The sequence below is a fragment of the Nomascus leucogenys genome, chromosome 22a, assembly GCF_006542625.1.
Source record: "Nomascus leucogenys isolate Asia chromosome 22a, Asia_NLE_v1, whole genome shotgun sequence".
In the NCBI taxonomy this organism is placed as follows: domain Eukaryota; kingdom Metazoa; phylum Chordata; class Mammalia; order Primates; family Hylobatidae; genus Nomascus; species Nomascus leucogenys.
Window position 1 is genome coordinate 79,400,157 of NC_044402.1, and position 15,734 is coordinate 79,415,890.

Consider the following 15,734-nt stretch of genomic DNA (forward strand, 5'->3'; position numbering starts at 1 on the left):
ACACAAGTGTCAATAACTGAATAGATCAAGCAGAAGAAAGGATATCAGTGATTGAAGATCAACTTAATGAAATAAAGAGAGAAGACAAGATTAGAGAAAAAAAGAATAAAAAGGAACAAGCAAAGCCTCCAAGAAATATGGGACTATGTGAAAAGACCAAATCTATGTTTGATTGGTGTACCTGAAAGTGACAAGGAGAATGGAAGCAAGTTGGAAAACACTCTTCGGGATATTATCCAGGAGAACTTCCCCAACCTAGCAAAGCAGGCCAACATTCAAATTCAGGAAATACAGAGAACACCACAAAGATATTCCTTGAGAAGAGCAACCCCAAGACACATAATCGTCAGATTCACCAAGGTTGAAATGAAGGAAAAAATGTTAAGGGCAGCCAGAGAGAAAGGTCGGATTACCCACAAAGACTAACCACGGATCTCTCTGCAGAAACCCTAAAAGCCAGAAGAGAGTGGGGGCCAATATTCAACACTCTTAAAGAAAAGAATTCTCAGCCCAGAATTTCATATCCAGCCAAACTAAGCTTCATAAGCGAAGGAGAAATAAAATCCTTTATAGACAAGGAAATGCTGAGAGATTTTGTCACCACTAGGACTGCCTTACAAAAGCTTCTGAAGGAAGCACTAAACATGGAAAGGAACAACTCGTACCAGCCACTGCAAAAACATAACAAATTGTAAAGAACATTGACACCATGAAGAAACTGCATCAACTAACGGGCAAAACAACCAGCTAGCATCATAATGACAGGATCAAATTTACACATAACAATATTAGCCTTAAATGTAAACAAGCTAACTGGACCAATTAAAAGACACAGACTGGCAAATTGGATAGAGTCAAGACCCATTAGAGTGCTGCGTTCAGGAAACCCATCTTATGTGCAAAGACACACATAGGCTCAAAATAAAAGGATAGAGGAATATTTACCAAGCAAATAGGAAGTAAAAAAAAGCAGGAGTTGCAATCCTAATCTCATAAAACAGACTTTAAACCAACAAAGATCAAAAGAGACAAAGAAGGGCATTACATAATGGTAAAGGGATCAATGCAGCAAGAAGAGCTACCTATCCTAAATATACATGCACCCAATACGAGAGCACCCGATTCATAAAGCAAGTTCTTAGAGGCCTACAAAGAGACTTAGACTCCCACACAATAATAGTGGGAGACTTTAACACCCCACTGTCAATATTAGACAGATCAACGAGACAGAAAATTAACAAGGATACTCAGGACTTGAACTCAGCTCTGGAACAAGTGGACCTAATAGACATCTACAGAACTCTCCACCCCAATTCAACAGAATATACATTTTTCTCAGCACCTCATCACAATTATTCTAAAATTGACCACATAATTGGAAGTAAAATACCCCTCAGCAAACGCAAAAGAACGGAAATCATAACAAACAGCCTGTCAGACCACAGTGCAATAAAATTAGAATTCAGGATTAAGAAACTCACTGAAAACCACACAACTACATGGAAACTGAACAACATGCTCCTGAATGACTACTGGGTAAATAAGGAAATGAAGGCAGAAATAAAGATGTTCTTTGAAACCAGTGAGAATGAAAATACAACGTACCAGAATCTCTGGGACACATTTAAAGCAGTGTGTAGAGGGAAATTTATAGCACTCAGTGCCCACAAAAGAAAGCAGGAAAGATCTAAAATTGACACTCTAACATCAGAATTAAAAGAACTAGAGAAGCAACCACAAACAAATTCAACATCTAGCAGAAGACAAGAAATAACTAAGATCAGAGCAGAACTGAAGGAGATAGAAACAGGAAAAAGCCTTCAAAAAATCAATGAATCCAGGAGCTGGTTTTTGAAAAGATCAACAAAACAGACCGCTAGCCAGAATAATTAAGAAGGAAAGAGAGAAGAATCAAATAGACACAATAAAAAATGATATAGGGGATATCACCACTGATCCCACAGAAATACAAACAAAATCAGAGAATACTATAAACACCTCTACACAAATAAACTAGAAAATCTAGAAGAAATGGATAAATTCCTGGACACATACACTCTCCGAAGTCTAAACTAGGAAGAAGTCAAACCCCTGAATAAACCAATAACAAGTTCTGAAATTGAGGCAGTAACTAATAGCCTACCAACCAAAAAAAGAAGCCCAGGACCACACGGATTCACAGCTGAATTCTACAAGAGGTACAAAGAGGAGCTGGTACCATTCCTTCTGAAACTATTCCAAACAATAGAAAAAGGGGGAATCCTCCCCAACCCATTTTATGAGGCCAGCATCATTCTGATACCAAAGCCTGGCAGACGCACAACAAAAAAAGAAAATTTGGGGCCAATATTCCTGATGAACATCGATGTGAAAATCCTCAATAAAATACTGGCAAACCAAATCCAGCAGCACATCAAAAAGCTTATCCACCACGATCAAGTCAGCTTCATCCCTGGGATGCAAGGCTGGTTCCACATATGCAAATCAATAAATGTAATCCACCACATGAACAGAACCAATGACAAAAACCACATGATTATCTCAATAGATGCAGAAAAGGCCTTCAATGAAATTCAACACCTCTTCATGCTAAAAACCCTCAATAAACTAGGTATCAATGGAATGTATCTCAAAATAATAAGAGCTATTTATGACAAACCCACAGCCAATACCATACTGAATGGGCTAAAATTGGAAGCATTTCCTTTGAAAACTGGCACAAGACAAAGATGTCCTCTCTCAACACTCCTATTCAACATAGTATTGGAAGTTCTGGCCAGGACAGTCAGGCAAGAGAAAGAAATAAATGGTATTCAAATAGGAAAAGAAGAAGTCAAATTGTCTCTGTTTGCAGATTACATGATTGTATATTTAAAAACCCCATCGTCTTCAGCCCAAAATCTCCTTAAGCTGATATGCAATTTCAGCAAAGTCTCAGAATACAAAATCAATGTGCAAAAATCACAAGCATTCCTATACACAAATAACAGACAGAGAGCCAAATCATGAGTGAACTCCCATTCACAACTGCTACAAAGAGAATAAAACACCTAGGAATCCAACTTACAAGGGATGTGAAGGACCTCTTCAGGGAAAACTACCAACCACTGCTCAAGGAAATAAGAGAGGACACGAGCAAATGGAAAAACATCCCATGCTCATGGATAGGAAGAATCAATATCGTGAAAATGGCCATACTGCCCAAAGTAATTCATAGATTCGATGCTATCCTCATCAAGCTACCACTGACTTTCTTCACAGAATTGGAAAGACTACTTTAAAGTTCATATGGAACAAAAAAAGAGCCCACATAGCCAAGACAATCCTGGGCAAGAAGAACAAAGCTGGAGGCATCCCACTACCTGACTTCAAACTATACTACAATACTACAGTAACCAAAACAGCATGGTACTGGTACCAAAACAGATATATAGACCAATGGAACAGAACACAGGCCTCAGAAATAACACCACCCATCTACAACCATCTGATCTTTGACAAACCTGGCACAAACAAGCAATGGGGAAAATATTCCCTATTTAATAAATGGTGTTTGAAACCTGTTAGCCATATGCAGAAAACAGAAACTGGACCCCTTCCTTACACCTTATACAAAAATCAACTCAAGATGAATAAAAGACTTAAACGTAAGTCCTAGGACCATAAAAATCCTAGAAGAAAATCTGGGCAATACCATTCAAGACATAGGCATGGGCAAAGGCTTCATGTCTAAAACACCAAAAGCAATGGCAACAAAAGCCAAAATACACAAATGGGATCTAATTAAACTAAAAAACTTCTGCACAGCAAAAGAAACTATCATCAGAGTGAACAGGCAACCTACAGAATGGGAGAAAATGTTTGTAATCTATCCATCTGACAAAGGGCTAATATCCAGAATCTGCAAATAATTTAAACAAATTTACAAGAAAAAGGCCGGGCACAGTGGCTCACGCCTGTAATCTCAGCACTTTGGGAGGCTGAGGCGGGCAGATCACAAGGTCAGGAGTTTGAGATCAGCCTGGCCAATATGGTGAAACCCCATCTCTACTAAAAATAAAAAAATTAGCCAGGCCTGTTGGCACCCGCCTGAAGTCCCAGCTACTTGGGAGGCTGAGACAGAAGAATCATTTGAACCAGGGAGGTGGAGGTTGCAGTGAGCTGAGATCGTGCCACTGCACTCCAGCCTGGGCAGCAAAGCGAGACTTCACCTCAATTCAAAAAAAAAATTTACAAGAAAAAACAACCCCATCAGAAAGTGGACAAAGGATATGAACAGATACTTCTCAAAAGAAGACATTTATGCAGCCAACAAACATATGAAAAAATGCTCATCATCACTGTTCATTAGATAAATGCAAATCAAAACCACAATGAGATACCATCTCATGCCAGTTAGAATGGCAATCATCAAAAAGTCAGGAAACAACAGATACTGGAGAGGATGTGGAGAAATAGGGATGCTTTTACACTGTTGATGGGAGTGTAAATTAGTTCAACCATTGTGGATGACAGTGTGGTGAATTCTCAAGGATCTAGAACTAGAAATACCATTTGACCCAGCAATCCCATTACTGGGTATATACCCAAAGGATTATAAATTATTCTACTATAAAGACACATGCACATGTATGTTTATTGCAGTACTATTCACAATAGCAGACTTGGAACCAACCCAAATGTCCATCAATAATGGACTGGATAAAGAAAATGTGGCACATACACACACACCATGGAATACTATGCAGCCACAAAAAAGGATGAGTTCCAATCCTTTGCAGGGACATGGATGAAGCTGGAAACCATCATTCTCAGCAAACTATCACAAGAACAGAAAACCACATGTTCTCACTCATAAGTGGGAGTTGAACAATGAGAACACATGGACACAGGGTGGGGAACATCACACACTGGGGCCTGTCTGGGGGTGGGGGGCTAGGGGAGGGATAACATTAGAAGAAATACCTAATGTAAGTGACGGGTTGATGGGTGCAGCAAACCACCATGGCACATGTATACCTATGTAACAAAACTGCATGTTCTGAACATGTACCCCAGAACTTAAAGTATAATTTAAAAAAAACTAAATAAAAATAAATTTTAAAAAAAGATATATACAACATCCAAGAAGAAAAAAGAAGTAATATGATCCTTCCTGTGATGCAGCTTCTCAGTTCTTACATTCATGTTAAGAAGACCCTTAGAAAACTGGAGGGTGCGGCTGTCATTCTTTGGAGCTTAGAGTAAATTTTCTTCTCCTTAATGTCCCTATAGCACTTTGTTTGTTGCTCACTTTTGCATCATTCTGCCATGTCGTACATTGGAATTATATACAAATAACACCCAACAAATATACTTCGGATTGGAAACTGTTCTCAGCTTTGGAGATCTAGGGTCTCACAACCTGATGATGAAGATAAATAAGAAAATAAATTATTACTACACAGTGTGTGATGTACTGAAGTACCCACAGGAAGTACAGAGGGAGTCACCAACGAATGTGTACATGTCCTGCTAAACTGCAGGCTTCCTGAGGAAAAGGGCCATGTACTCCCCTGACACGTGGCCCTGGATTTCTCACGAGGTTATGGGTTCAGAAAACAGTGTTTAATTATGTGTTTTGGATTGAGGGCAACTAGGCCAGTAAGCAATCTGGAAACCATATTTGCTGGAAAAGACTTTAACTAACTAGGTAATTTTAACCCCAAGGAGAGAAGACTGGAGAAGGTATATTATTCCCTCTATTTCAAGGATTGTTATGTGGTGGAGGGAACCAGCTTGTTCTGAAACATTCCGGGGGGCAGAAATATCAACCCATTAATCCTGGTTCTGACTTTCATAGTGTTAAAGAGTAAGTTTCCTACATATTTGAGAAGCTTAGCATTGCTAAAGAAGGAGAAAGCATAGGTGAAGCTAATTGAAATAAAGTGACTATTAGGGGTAAGTTTGATTATAGTTTTTCCAGCTTTTGTCATCCTAACACTCATGTTTTGTACTACTCAACTGATCAGCATCTCAGAAACTTACTAGAATGGCTAGCTGCACTTACAGACATACTTTATTTCCTTAAATTTAAAGATAATAGATATGAAGCCCTTAACTAAAAAATCAGAATTTCACCCTTTAATATGCATTTCTAATTAGCTAATCTTAATCATATCCCACGGAATTAGTTGGTTAATAAATTGCATCAACTTCATTTTTTTGTTTTATGAAAACAAAAACCCTTGAAGCCACCACTGGGCATATGAACTGGGAACAAGTATCCTGACCAGAGTTTTCTGTCACCTCTGTGCTTCAAGTATCACACAGAAGGGCACAAACTCTCACAATAAATATGTCATCAAGGTAGAAGAATATTTTTTCATCATAAAAATAAACTATGTTTCCTGTCTTCCACTAGCATTTTTATCCATCTCCTCAGACTAAGGAGACCCAGTGGAGTCTCGAAGGCTGTACCCCTGAAAAGCAAGACATCAGTTTCACTGTCAGCTGGATGCCAAAGAAGTACAAACAAAGCAGCATGTGCCCCATATAAACTGGCCCACAGTGCCACAGATCCTAGGAACCTGAAGGAGCCAACAGCAGTAGCAACAACAAAACAGCATTGAGGCTCCGTTCCCCCTGCCAACTCCGTTCCCAAACATGTATGGAAAAGCCCCTACTTCTACAAGCCCCCAGTCCCTCTGGAGAATGCTTTCATTTGATTGCCTCAGTATTGAAACTCTTCAACAATAGCATCCGTCACTGTCAGGTTTCTGGAGGTAAAACTACTGTGTGATGATCATGTTGGTTGAAAGAAGATTGAATTGAGACCACAGAACCCATCTGTTACCTTCCAGTCTCCTAGGAGGAATTTCACGTGATTCTACTCATTTCCTTTGGACCTAGCTAGATTACTACTGCTATATAATAATGGGCAACTGTTGCTTTAAAGCACAAACTTTTGATGCTTTTTATAATCCCTATTAGTGATAGGTCCTATAGAACAATAATCAGTGGAAATTATATATATGTATTTGGTAGGATCTCATAAAAATTTACATAGGAAAGATTGAGTCCTTTAATCTTACATAGGAAAGATTGAGTCCTTTAATCTTTGAGTTTTAGAAAGTTGTAGTAATTTATCATAGTGATCTATTGTCTAGAGTCTTTTGAAGGGTAATATAAACACTAAATCTATTTGTGACTTTAAAACACCTTTTGGTCCTGTCCAGAATGACAGGCTGGTGGAGCTAGAAGTCAAGTTAGAACTGTGACAAATGAATTCAGAAAGCCTTTCTATCCAGACCCCAATCTATTTGGCAGTAAAATTAGAAGACATATTAGGCAGAACAGAAATGGTTGTTTCTATCTATTTATCTAACCTCCTTCCATAGCAAAAGAGGACAGGTAACTACTACTTTTCCACAAATGCGTTCCCTACTCCACTCCCGGCCCACACCAAATTCTTGTAGAAAGGCTTGGCATACAAATTGTTGGTTAACAACTAAACTATCTTTCTAGTTGTTCAGAGGGAACTGAAAATATTTTTGTAGAGTGTTTTATTAGATTTTCATCTGGAAAAATTCACTATTCCATTTTTTTAACTGTAATACTGAAAGAGGAATTTTGCTGATCCAGACCTGCTTTTTAAAGAATGACCTTCATTTACTGACCCTTAGAAGGAACATTCACTGAATTCAATGATTTATTCAACTAAGAAAATTTCTTGAGAATCTACCATGTGGCCAGGAACCTTGCTAGATGCTAAGGGTAAAGGGATGAACAAGGTAGAATGGCCTCTTCCCTCAGGAGCTAAACTCTAGCAGACCAAATAACAGAATCTCCTGGAGGTGTGTCTTCTACCATCCTCTCAGAATATTCACAACTAGTTCTTTCTTTCAGAAGATGATTAAAAATGAAGCTTTATTTAACTTTTCTTAGAACAAGCTGAGGTAAACATAAATAGATCAATTTAAAATACACTGTCATACATAAGCATTCTCACATTAACATCTTTTAAAACCTCTAAACACTTCTGTGAGAAATAAACATATTTCTTGCCTTTAGTATGATGTTCATGAAGCTGAAGAAGTGATTTTAAGGACTCAGCACTCTCAAACTCGTGAGTATTCTGGAGGAAATCTTCAGCTTGGTCTATTTTAATAGCAAACTACAATAGAAATACAGAGGAAAGACATTTGTATAAAAATTAACGTGCCATTGTTAGTTACCCATAGATGTTTTTCATAAATTAGTAGCCCAACTGAGGATGTGTGATTGTGCAAGTGCATATGTTTGTATGTGTTTGTGTGTGTGTTGGCTTACAGTGTTTGCATGAAGGTGTGTGTTTGCATGTGGTCAATTTACAAAGTGTCATTGGTAAGAACTTTCTTCTCCTTTCATACCTAATTATATATGCTGAAATAAACCAACCCGTTTACTGTCCAAATGCCTATTAAATTTTTCAACCAAAATTATAGTGTCCTATGTATACAGTCACTTTCAACATTCTAAGGCACTTCGTTAAGAATAAGCAGAAAGTTAGCTAAGGGAAACCAAGAAAAGGTTAACTAAAAAGTAATCTACACACTTACAAGTAAACGTAGCTTAAGAACTCACTTAGAGAGAAGGTTGAAGTATAGTTATTTTTTCCCTCTATAATTGAACTTAGCAGTAAAATATGCAAGTTTCCGAATAATATATAGTCTAATCCTATATTTCATACAAAGCAAAAAATATATATATTTGTATAGAAAGTGGTCTCAAAAAATACACACCAAATGGTGACTTAATGAGAAGAAATGAAATTAAGGATGAGTGAGAGGAGGTAAAATTTTAATATTTGAATCTATAATTTGTAATTCTGTTTGCATTTTTATCAATAATTTGTATGCATTACATCTATAAATAAAATGAGATTAGATGGAGCAAGAATGACAAGTCAGAAATTTATTCTCTGTTTCAAGGAAAATGCATAGTAATTTCACACTCTAAATGGTGAGGAATATAACCGGTCTTTTTTCTTTTTCTCCATAGAGGCAGTGGGAAATTGAGAGAGATGATTAATGTGATGTTAAAATGCTCAGGAAAATAATCCTAGAAGATGGCAAAAATATATTTGATTATCCTGTCACAGTATGTCTATAGTGGTAGACAAATAGCTGGCTTGTTTTAGCACTAAGATTCAACAGTAATTATCACAATTTATATGAGCATTTTAAAATATTCACCTTTGGAGTGGGCTTAGAATAAACTAATTAAGGAAAAGTATCAGACACAGAAGCTTACTACGGTACTTATCTTCTTTTTCAAGTCTTCTCCAAACTATCATCTTTGAATTTGGGGATTCTTAATATTTTAATGTAACTATTTGATTAACACAATCGACTGTAGTTTATTACAACAGCCATATGAAATCCAATTATAAACGAAACAGAATGATGAGAGACAGACTGAAGAGCATGGGACATGTTTTGGAAATGCAAGGAAGGCCTCTGTCATCCTATTAGAACAACCTGATGGACATCTACTGCTGCCATTCAGGGGCAGTGTTCCTAAATTATAGCACAGTGTTCAAGGTGAGAATAACCCAACTGACAGTTATGTCTGTGAGCCTGAAATAATCTTGTAATCATGATCAGCCATGCAATTATTAGTAATTTTTCATTCTCAAAAACTCCTGCATGCACATAATTCAATAAGGGGGTCATATCCACATCATTTACATCTCTGATTCACTCAATTTCTAATAACCGATTTTTAAAATATTATTTAAAGAGAATCTTCCAAAAGAAAAAAAAATTCCTAGTAGGTAGTTTGTTTGTTACCTGCAAAACATTACAAAAAGTTCCAGGGTCACTGTTTAACTTATATTTATATTTCAGCTTGTTATAAAATTAAAAATAAATAAACCAATAAGCAAACAATGCTTTACTCAGAAAAAGTTTCCCTAAAGTTCTGTTTACTTTTATCAGTATTTTCCTTCCTCCACTCTCTTTTATCACTAATAAAAATGGCTTTGGCATACAAAGGGGGCATAAGGATTATATAGGAGTTTGTCTTCAGTTTAGTGTGAAGTGATCCACAAAATTGGAAACAGGATAATACAAAAAAAAATTAGTCTTTTCACTAGATCCAATAAAAGCTCACGCAAGTGTAAGAATAAGAGTGTTGGGCTTAATTATGGTTTGGCCTACTATTTCCTTTTACTTCATGTTACATCTGAAAGGAATTTACTCATCATGGAGAAAATAAGCTGGCATTAACACTGAAACACAGTGAGAAACAAATATTGCTCTAACGCTAGAAAAAAAGAAAATTTCCTGGGCTCAAAAGAGCTGAGTTTCAAGGACAGTTGACACCTATACCCTACTTACCAAGATAGAATGAATCAGATATACCTATAATTTGGCCTCTGTAGGTATATTTCGGCTGTTTTATTTCTTTTCAGGGAAGAAAGATGGTGTATGAAACTTTTTCCAAGATGGTCTCTGAAATGAGTTAAACTTCGGTGTTCAAATTGTGAAAAACAAGCCTTGAAAGTTATAATAAGGTTTTTATTCCTCCCTTTTGCTTTTAAACAAGTTCATGATGCATGAGATTGCCTACTCCAATTTTTAGGTTCTATTACTAATCTTCTTTCCTTCATTATTTTGGATTTAAGTCCTGAATTTCTAGTTTAAAATGTCATATTTTTCAAAGCTAGTGCTTTATCATAATGAAGCAGTGCTCTCACATCAAAATGAATGGGCTGCCACTTGACAGAGAAGTTAATAGTGAAATTTCCAATAACTGTCTTATACCAAATATAACACCTCTTTTGATAATGTTCTTTGAACTCTCACATTTTGAAATTAGAAACCTCAAAAAATTGTAGAATTCGAGAAAAATCACATGGAGACATGATCTTCTTAGGTCCAGAAGGACTTTTTCCTTCTGTTGTATTGTAAGGTGTTCAAACTATGGAAAATCAACTATACACCTTAGGAAAGTACTCATAAAATGCTATATTTATGAATCAAATATCCTATGGAATATTCTATAATTGCCTTTTTAAAACATAGGCAGCAAAAGGAAATTTTATTCTCCAACTTTTAGCCAAGAACAACACTCTAGACCAGCATTTCTTAGTAGTCCTACAATCAGAGTAATTGTTTTACTAACTGTATTACTACCTTCTATAGAGGGAAATAATTGTAATGACTTATGAGCATTCCCATTATTACTTAATATTTTACCAAATTTTAGTTATTTAATTGTACTTTGTTTTTGTTTGAAGGTCTACTCTTAAAATAGTAATAATTTTATTTTTTGACAATCAAAAATTAAATATATTGTGTATGTATGTTTTGGTTATTCTGCCATTTTTTTAATTGCTTGCAATGTCTATTTGTGAAAAAACAAACATTTTCAGGAGTGCTATTCAGTTGCTCTGATGTGGGGAAGGGAGAAGTTTTTTAAAGTACAAACCTCTAAGGCATTTTCAAAAAATTCAGATGTCAACCTAAGGAGCTCCGTTCTTCTTTCAAGCATGGACACCAGAGCTGCCCATGCTTCACCCAGAGTCTCGGCCATGGCATCATAGACCTGACTCTGATCCTTGTTCTCTTCAGCTGTCTTGTCTGCTTCCTGCAAGAGTTCCCATACCCGATCTTCCAAAGCCTAAGTACAAAAGAAAAAGGCATAAGGCAGGGTGTTAACTCAATGTAAGAACACAGGATCACATTTTAAACACTTGGATAGTAGAAATTATATGTGGTCTAGGAAACGGAATTTATAAACACAAACTGTTGTGCAAGAAGGTATATCAGACAGGAAGGAAGGAGCAATCAGGATTGAGGTGAGCCAGGCAGCATGGCCAGGCTAAAGGCATTCACATTTAAACATTGTCCAAACACGACTGACATCTGTCAAAGACACATGTCTACATTCCCAAGGGGTATAGAATATTATGTTAATCTCACAGTTCAAAAAAAGAATAAGAAAAGTAATAAGAACACACCTAGAAGAGTGATCAAGAATAAAGTTGTGAGAAACAAGCCCAGTAAAGCTTACTGTTTATTGCAAATAATTGTCATTAGTTGTTAATATGACCGTGACGATTAATGTAAATATTAAGAGTAGATTTTTAAACCAGAATAGTCATAATTTAAAAATTAAGACATGTATAACCAACATTATCTACTGTTTGAACAAAATATGAAAAATGAAAAGGAACATGTGCTTACATAATTGTCTCATTCAGGGATAGGAGGATTCAATAAGTTCCATATAATTCTTGAAGTTGACACCAAAATAAAGACACAATTTTTAAAGAGTATAGTAGACTAAAATAGTATGAATAAATTCTAAAATAACATAAAAAGGAATTTAAAAACGTGATAAAGAAAAATGCAACACCCATTAACTCGTCATTTAGCATTAGGTGTGCACATGTACCCTAAAACTTAAAGTATAATAATAATAAAATTAAAAAAGAAACCACAGGCAAAAAAAAAAAAAAAAGAAAAATACAACAAAGAAAACAAAAGAAATAAGAGCAGGTTCATAAGGACATACACAAACATAATGACAAGTACATAATTAAATATCAATTAACACAAAAAATGTGGATAAGTTAACTTTTTAAACAAAAAGATAAACACTATCAGAGTGAGGAAAAAAAGGCAACAAAATTCAACCAATCTGTGTGTGCTAGAGTATCCCTAAAAAGAAATACTGTTTGAAAATAAAGAGATGAGATATATCAGGCAAAGACAGACAAGAGAAAGCAGGACTATAATATTGAAGAAATTAGAATCAAAACAAAAATAACTGAAGCTTAAAAATGGCATTTATAATGATAAATAGTGCGATCCACAGTAAAGACACTCATGAACCTTTGTATCTGTGGCACTGAAATATTTCAAGTAGATATAACCAGTCTTACATCAAACAAATAGATAAGAACTACAATTATAGACTGCTTTTAAAAGTAGTAACAAGGCTACTACATTTAAAAACTCTAAATATACAGCTAACCTTATGCTCAGATAAAATACATAGTATTAGACAACTTGTTTTAAAAGAAAGAAAATAAATAATCTCAACATTTAGGTCTAAATTATTTTTAAAAATAAATAAAAGAACAAATTAAGGGGGATAAACTGATTTAATACAAAATTAGAAATAAGGTTAGATTAAAATATTAGAATTGATTTTTAAAGTTTTGATTAATTAAAAAGCCAATGAAATATTAAAACAGCTGAAAGATGTCAATAAAAATGGGAGAGTAGATAGCTCCAAGTGACCATTCCTGTAGAGAAACATCAAAAAAAGCTGGGAGGCCGAGGCGGGCAGATCGTGAGTTCAGGAGATCGAGACCATCCTGGCTAACACAGTGTAACCCCGTCTCTACTACAAATACAAAAAAATTAGCCAGGCCTGGTGGTGGGCGCCTGTAGTCCCAGCTACTCTAGAGGCTGAGGCAGGAGAATGGCGTGAACCCAGGAGGTGGAGCTTGCAGTGAGCTGAGATTGTGCCACTGCACTCAAGCCTGGGCTACAGAGCGAGACTCTGTCTTAAAAAAAGAAAAAAAAAATGCAAGCAAAAACTGTCTTAATTTTGTTAGAACTCTGGAAAGTAGTCAAAGATTTACAGCAACCAAACAAAGGCTGAAGCAAGAAAAAGGTGACTTAAAAATGGTATAAAAGCTTTGAGATATTTTTACATGCCCTTGCTCAACCCCTCCTGGGTTCAGCAGAGACTATTAGAGTGGATAAGAATAGTAAGACTCAACTATACATTGTCTATAAGAAACCTACTCCAAATATAAAAGCAGAGGTACATTAAAAGTAAATGAATTGGAGTAACAATGTGAGGTGATATGTCAATTAGCTCAATTAATTTAACATGTATTAATTATTTTGCAATGTATACACACCTCAAAACATCATATTGTACAACTTATGTGTATACAATTTTTAGTTGTCAATTATACCTCAATAAAGCTGGATGAAAAAAAAAAGTAAATGGACAGAGAAAGATGTACCATGCTAACACTAGTCTAAAGAAAGCTGGAGTAGCTATGTTAATTCTAGACAGAGAATATTTCAGAGCAAGGAATATTATTTGAGATTAAGATGGGTGTTACATAATAATAAAGGAGTCAATCTACAAGAAGGCATGATAATTCTAAATGTGTATGAGCCTAACAACAGAGAGTCAAACTATATGAGGCAAAAATTAATAGAACTACATGGAGAAATAGATAAATATACTATAATAGAGACTTCAGCATCCTTCTATCAGTAATCATTATATCCAGCAGGCTGAAAATTATTAAGTATATAGATGAACTGAACAGCACCATCAGTCAACTTGATCTAATTGGCATTTATAGAATAATTCTTCCAACAATGCATAACACACTTTCCTCTCAAGCTTACATGGAACATTATCAAGATAGGCCATATCCTGGGCCATAAAACATACCTTAACAAATTTTTAAAAACAGAAATCATACAAATATACTCTCAGACCACAAAAGAATTAAACTAAATGTCAATAACAGAAATATAGCCAAAAATACCACAGTATTTTAATATTAAACAACACACTTTTAAATAACACATGAGTCAAAGAAGGAGTCTCAGGGAAATACAAATATTTTAAACTAAATGAGAAAATGAAAATACGATGTATCAAAATTTTTAAGATGCCACAATAGCAGTGCTTAAAGAAAAATTTGTAGTATTGAATGTGTGTGTGTATATATATATATATATATGAAAAGAAAAAAAACCTAAATCAATATTCTAAGTTTTTACCATAGGAACTAGAGAGAGTAAATTAAATCTTAAGTAAACAGAAGAAAATAATAAAAATTAGAGGAGGAATCAATGAAATGAAAACAATAGAGAAAATCAATGAAAGCAGAAACGAGTTCTAAGAAAAGATCGATAAAATTGATAAATCTCTAGTCAGGCTAATCAAGAAAGAAAGAAAGAGAAAAGAAACAAATTACTAATATTGGAAATGAAAAAGGGGCCATAACTACTGATCCCATGGACATTAAAAGGATAAAAAGGAATAATATAAAGGGCTCTATGTCCACAAATTTGATAACTGAAATGAAATGGACAAATTCCTTGAAAGACACAATCCACCAAAACTCACACAAGAAAAAATAGGTAATCTGAACAAGCCTGTATCTATTAAAAAATTAAATCAATAATTAATAACCTTCCAAATAAGAAAGCAGTAGGCCCAGCAGTGACTACACTGGTGAATTCTACCAAATGTTTAAAGAAGAAATGATGCTAAAGCTACTTAGTAAATTCAGCAAAGTTACAGAGTATGAGATCAACACACACAAAAATCAGTTGTGTTTCTTTATAAAGAAATGAACAATCTAAAAAGGAAATCAAGAATTCTACTTACAAGAGCATCAGAAAGAATAAAATGCCTATGAATACATTTAACCAAGGAGGTGAAAGACTTGTACATCGAAAACTAAAAATCATTACTGAAAGAAATTGAAGAAGACCTGAATAAATGGAAAGAGAACCCATGTTTATGAGTTGGAAGACTTAATGTTGTTAAAAAGCAATACTATCTAAAGTAATCCAGAGATTCAATGTAATCAGTATAAAAATTTCATAGGCTTTTTGACAGAAATTGAAGAGATAATCGTCATATTTATATGGACTTGTAAGGGGACCATAATAGTCAAAACAATCTTGAAAAAGAACAAATTCAGAGGACTCACA

At 35.2% G+C, this 15,734-nt stretch overlaps 1 protein-coding gene across 1 annotated transcript in view; it reads right to left on the bottom strand.

Moving 5' to 3' along the window:
• Positions 1-15,734, bottom strand: part of CCDC141 (coiled-coil domain containing 141) — a 225,441-nt gene that overhangs the window by 148,325 nt on the left and 61,382 nt on the right. The window contains exons 3-4 of the mRNA XM_030803664.1: positions 11,455-11,646; positions 8,047-8,155 (exon numbers count right to left, since the gene is read on the bottom strand). Of these exons, the coding sequence (XP_030659524.1) occupies positions 8,047-8,155; positions 11,455-11,646 (301 nt within the window). The remainder of the gene's footprint in view (positions 1-8,046; positions 8,156-11,454; positions 11,647-15,734) is intronic.